At 38.1% G+C, this 6,535-nt stretch overlaps 1 protein-coding gene across 1 annotated transcript; it reads left to right on the forward strand.

Annotated features, from left to right (window-relative positions):
• The first annotated feature begins 3,759 nt into the window (after nt 1-3,759).
• On the forward strand, nt 3,760-4,922 carry LOC123878552. The gene has a single exon (XM_045925828.1). It carries the CDS (start codon nt 3,816-3,818, stop codon nt 4,677-4,679), a length of 864 nt encoding a protein of 287 aa, XP_045781784.1. The 5' UTR covers nt 3,760-3,815; the 3' UTR covers nt 4,680-4,922.
• Nucleotides 4,923-6,535: the final 1,613 nt, after the last annotated feature.

Here is a 6,535-nt window from a genome sequence, read left to right on the forward strand (position 1 = left end):
TATAATTATTAGGTTTCAACTTTCATTGAAGTACGGTAGATTCTTTTCCCTTAGTCCAGGAACCTATTCAATTCCTATAAAATATTTACTTATATTCTAGAGGAATTTGTCGTATGAAATTGTTAGGAAAGCGTGTGAAAATTATTATCTGCGCAGAATGCAGGCACTGAAAAATAATAATTCAGCTGCACGCGTGCTCCGTGTTTTTTCAGTATATACTACAAACTTCAACCAAAATACATTTAAAATTTGAGTTTAGATAAAAAAAAAGACTCTACCTATTTCACTTCATAATAATTTGTGCTGGCCCTAAACGTAGAGTTAGCGAAGGTAGACTCGGGTTTGCATAGCGCCATTCAATTGACGTAATATTCATACGAGATTTGGCAAAGGTTTGAGGATGTGTGAAGTATAGTTACGTTTGACTTGTCAATGAGTACCTACCTATGGAATGGTTTCATGGAATCCCAAAAAATGAGATTTTCAATGCGCCATACTTTGGCTGGTAGTGTTAGAATACTTGCCAAAGACTTAGATATTCTATGACGCTCGATTAGATCAGACATTAGGCAAAATCTGTTTGTAAAGCAGGTAAGTAGGTAACCTACTATCTAACAAACGAGACAAATAATTAGGACAACCTGGAAAAATTCTTGCCACTAGGTAAGTATCAACTTCATTAGGTAAGTATCTACTTATGCTGTAATTAATTAGATTAGGATTGTTGGAAAATATAATAGGTAGCTTCAGGTAGGTATATTTTACTGTAAAATTTTCGATTAAAAAAAACCTGGTAACCTTCTCACTAGAATAAGATAGAAAATTGGCCAAATGCGGATCGGACTCGCACACGGAGGGTTCCGTAACATCGTACAGTAAGTGACACTTCAATTTTTTTTAATTTTCGTAGTGGTTATTTAAAATTTTTGTTTATTTGTTTTTATAGCGCCCATAAAAATACAAAATCAGTGAAAATTTCTACTCGCTACTTATCATGGTTCACGAGATACAGCACATTGACAGACAGACTGACGGACGTACGGGCGGACGGACGGACGGGCCGATAGCGGAGTATTAGAACCCTTAAGATAACAGTTAGCAGACTGGACGCACATTGGACGTCTTTCGATCTCGTATTTGTCACAAGATTGGAAATTGTCCTAAATTAGGTAGGTCCCTACTTGCCTAAATAACTGGTTTAAAAAGATAACGATGGAAATTAGAATGATAATATGTTACAATTTTTCTCTTCTACTAACTTTTTTACCTAGTTTGTAAAATAATAAATATCTAGGTAGGTAGGTAGGTTCTTTGAGTTTGAAGTTATTTTGGGGTTTTATTATAAACCCAATAAATCAAACCGATCGCAACAGGATCGCGACTACCATTATCAAACAGTTAACGAGTAGCTAAGCCTATCTACCCCTCTTAGCCAAATGAATCATTAATTGTGACCTTTAAGGTCAACAGCACGAATAAAGGTCAGGGGTGGCTCGGGCTGACTTATCAATGAATCACAGTGCCAAGGTCAAGCTGGCTTTCTAGTTAAGAACACTGTTTTCTAAATAACTTGAAAGAAATGTTTAATAGGTAAGTAGGTAATCGAAAATCTAATCAAAATCTACTTATAAATCGTAGATAGGTAGGTAGATCTTAGATATAGAAAGATAGACTCATATGCCATAAGTCTATGGTATCCGTACTAATATAATAAATATTATAAATGCTAAAGTGTCCGTCTGTCTGCTAACTTTTCACGCCCATCCGTTTAACCGATTTATATATGAAATTCGGTACAGAGGTAGCTTGCGTTTCGGAAATTGTCAACTTTTTATCCCGGAAGATCAAAAAGTTCCCACGGGATTTTAAAAAACCTAAAATCCACGCGGATGAAGTCGCGGGCCTCATCTGGTATACCCATAAGTATAGACTTAGGTAACGTAAGGAAACGGAAGATCATTCCATATTCTACTACATAATATTCTATGTACTCAAGCAGTTCGTATTAGAAACGAGGAAGCGAATCGCTTCGTACGAGTCTGTGGAATTTTCCGCTAAGGGGGTGCAGACTGCAGACGATTATATCTTGCCTAAGCCTGGCCCGATCTGTGAGCGCAAGGAAGGACATCAGCTGCACCATATAATAATTCAGCCGTCAGCTAAACACATTGGCGTACCTACTGCCTGGCATTATCTTGTAGAATATTGACAGACAGGCAACCTTGCGCCGATCGATGTTCTAAGCTTTGGCTTTAGAATTTTTTTGAACGACCCAATGCACGTTTTTTATAGACAATTTTTTTTTTAAAGATTAGCCATTCGACTCATGACTAATAGGTACTCCCCTTTTCCCTCCAATTAACACATAGTGCACCGTGTGGGATTTGAACCGCCAACCTTTCGAAATTCAGTCCGCTTCTCAACCGTTGAGCTATCGAGGCTTTAAAGAATTATATCGTATCGTGTATTTGAAACGCATAGACTATAGGTACTACAAAGTTGAAGTCGCGGGCACCGCCTAGAAGGTAAACGTACCTAAACATTATAATTTCCTTTAAAAATTCATATCGCTCCATCATGATAATATTCGGATACCTGCGTCCATGGGTTGACAAATAACTTTTTCAAGGTGGCGTTCGATCGATGCCACTTTGGAACTTGGTATGTGGTACGTACCTAATGACAGTCATTATATCCAGTAGATGTGGGAGTTTTTACTTATCCATGCTGACCATTTTAAGTCATATAACTTTATACCTAGGTAGGTAGGTAGTAGATACTTCGATGGTACTTCGCACATGATTTTTACTAAATAGGCTGGGCCCAGCGAGCCCACCTATTCCATAGGAAAATCTAGGTATGATGAAAATCTAGATTTAGAATCATGAAAGGCAAGTAGGTAGGCTTATAGCACAAGTAAAGGAAAAAATCCGAAATCCGTGAATTTGTGGTTTGTTACATCGAAGCGAAAATTGTATGTCTATGGTTACATCATATAAAAAAAAAGTGTGTTCATTAACAATTATTTATTATTATTTATTATTTTCAATTTTCAAAGTAAGATAACAATACCAAGTGGAGTATCATAATATGAAAGGGCTTTACGGTCTCTACATTCTAAAACAGATTTTTATTTATGTTTATGCATAATACTTTTTGATTTATCGTGCAAAATGTCGGAAAAAATACCCGAGTACGGAACCCTCGGTGCGCGAGTCTAATAGGTCGGTTTTTTTTTATATTGTCTTCGGACCAATATTAGAAATCACGTCATGCATTGCCAGACACGTAGTACCTTTCGTGGCAACCCCCTGCCAGACACCCTTAAACTTAACTAACAATATAAATAATAAAAATGTAAATGGATGCATTCGAAGTGAAAGTAGTGACAAAGCTTAGTTAATTTATTCCATGAATTGCTAGCTACAAATATAATATCCTTTAATATGATATCAAAGAGACTAATTAGGTGGGTAGTGTAGGTATCGCATGTGAATAGCGCACGTGTTGTGCTCTCAATAGAGGCACAAAGGCATTGCCTACTACCAAAGTTCTATATCTACTTACTTATTGGGTTTGATTGCATCATCGATTTTGGAGCGCCAATGGATTGCATATTGATCAAAGAGAGCTACGATGTTTTTTATCAATAGACATTTATTCAACTAAATCCTTATTTAACAAGCAACATGCACCTCAAGCACGTCAGAGAAAAAAATGTATGACATTATTTAAAAAACAAAACCAATTAATATCAAAATGACAGTCTAATTTTAACACAAAAATAGTTTTAAAAACGATTTCAATTTTTCTCAATGCTCTCGAATTTTCCTCTTTCCAGTAAAAACCAGTGTGATAAGGACCGTCGGCTCCGTCGATCCGTCAAATCGCGTCGATGCAAACGCGTCGTGTCCAGTCAGAGGCTATCGCGCGTGAGCCGTTCGATTATCAGCCCCGCGAAGGTCAGGGTTTGTAGGCGGGCGGCCACCATGCTGCCCGGTCCACTCGCGCCCCTCGACGCACGCAAGACGCGCGCCCTCACCACCATATACGCACCCCGGAAGCCGAAACCACGGAATCATAAGACCGCACAGTCCAGGATGCTAGAAAACGACATCAAAACTACCTTCAAAACATCCCTTTCCACTTTCCACCCATTACCAGCCATCGGCCAGAAGCAAGAAAAAACTAAAGTCATAATCTTCGACTTGAAGAATGAAGATCGCACACTAAAACTTCAGGAAGTTCTTAAACCTCTCACGCCGTTAAGCATTCAAGGCTTCCGGAAGAAAATAGAATGTGATAAGAAGCCTCAACAACTTTTAAGAGAGAACACTTACGACGTCATCGAACCAATTTTTTTGACTCCGAAAAAAGTTAAGAAGAACCTCACACCATGTAACTCCCAAGATAAGGATGTAAAAATGTCGCCGAAAAGTCGATTCAAAAATGCGGCACTCCAAGTCGCTAAACTAACGTCTATGCCTGAAACAGGCAAGTTGCTTTGTCTACGGGAAAGAGAGACTTACACGATATGTAGAGAAGATGATTCGTGTAGGTTGCAAAAGTTACCGCAAAGTCCTGCGCAACCTTTGAACAAACTTTCGGAGATTTTTCAAAGCCTAGACATGAAAGGAAGGCATAGGGATAGAATGAAAAAAGAAAACAGTTGGTTTTGATTACATTTTAAGGTGTTAAGAACCGTGCAGTTTTATAAACTGTTTCTTAAAAAGAAAGTTGTGAAAAAGTTAAGTGATAAAGTGTCGAGGTAACGTCAATTTATTTTTGCTAATATTTCATTTCGTGTTACTGTGTGTGAGATATTTAATTAAAAATGCCTATTGCTCAAAGTTTCCGTGCTGGGTAGGTTGAAGTACCAGTTGTGTTTTTCATATTTTAATAAAAGTGTGTTATGTTTTGTACATTATTTTTTCCCTTTTTAGAAAACGCAGAAAACCCCGTTGCACGGTTACACAGCAAATCTGCAAAAATGTGGAATTAAAACAAAAAAGATATGCACGCAAGTACTTAGGTATGCATTCCCTTTAACGGTGAAGGAAAACATCGTCAGAAAACCTGCATGCCTGAGAGTTTTCCATAATGCCCTTGAAGGTGTGTGAAGCCGCACTTGGCCAGCGTGGTGACAACCGCCAAGCCTTTCTTATTCTGAGAGGGAAACCTATGCTGGCACTTTGTTGATGATGATGACTTGATGAGATAATGATTTAAATTAATACTCAAAGAGGAATGCATATAAAAACGTTTGCAAAAGTTTCATCAGTATCTGCGGTCTGAAACTTAAGACCATGACTACGATGAAAAGTGTGCTGTGGTCTGTGTGATATCTGTCTACCTATTCTACCTATTCTATTCTACCTATAAATTCACATTAAAAAACTGGTAGATGGTACCTATAGCTTAGTACTACTGTACTTAATTATTTAAGCAGTGTTTGATATGAAATCTTTGTCGATATTGAAATAATAATTGTGCTTAATAGTTATAGCACGCGACCGGTCGAGCTGGCAATCGGAGTATGAGGCGGGGGCCCCCCCCCCCCCCCGCACCTCCGTCATCCGCGCTATCCCGGTCGGGGTTGCCATCTCGACCTGTCGCGTACTTATACCTACCTATAGGTATAATTACACTGATAGACAAAAATTACCTTAATGAAAGTTAAATGTAATTGAATGGGTTATTTTGTATCTACAACTAGTCTGTAACTAATCTGCATTTTTAGAAAATTTCGATCACCCTCAGTTTTTTTGCAACAGCAATTAATCTTTTTTTAAGTAAAAACGGTAAAAAAATGTTTCAAATGAAGAAAAAATAACTCATATTTGCGTTTATTCAGGATTTTCGGGAATATTTAGCGTCAGGTACATCCTTTTTGAGTGTGCAGCAGTAGTCAGCTAACATGTTCGGACTCCACTTGCCTTGGTACCGTTTTTCCATGTTGGATATGTGCTGATGGAACCGCTCACCGTGTTCGTCGCTAACGGCTCCCAAATTTTGAGGAAATAAATCCAAATGCGAGTGTAAAATATGAATCTTGAGCGACATATTGCATTCCATGTCCTTGTAAGCCGCTAAGAAGTTGTTGACTAACTCTTCATAGTTTTCGGCCCTGTGGTTTCCAAGAAAATTACGAACAATATTTCAAAACATTTCCATGCGGATTTTTCGATCGGATTAAGTTTTTTTCAAACTCTTCATCAGCCAGTAGGTCTCTTATTTGTGGCCCTACAAATATTCCTTCTTTTATTTTGGCATCACTCATTTTGGCATCACTCTCGGATACATTTTCTTCGGTCACGTCATCCATGTTTACTGGAGGCTGAGAAACAGGTAAATCATCACTGTGTGGGATAGGTCTTTGAGCAGATTGTAGATTTAGATAGTTCACAGAGTGCCCAGATTTGTGATTAATACCTTTTACAGAAGTTTGGCAGAAATAACAATCTGATACAATATGGTCTTTCGGTTCGGCCCATATCATTGGAACTGCGAACGGCATATTATGACGAGATCCTTT

The sequence above is a fragment of the Maniola jurtina genome, chromosome 3 (genome assembly GCF_905333055.1).
Source record: "Maniola jurtina chromosome 3, ilManJurt1.1, whole genome shotgun sequence".
NCBI classification, from domain to species: domain Eukaryota; kingdom Metazoa; phylum Arthropoda; class Insecta; order Lepidoptera; family Nymphalidae; genus Maniola; species Maniola jurtina.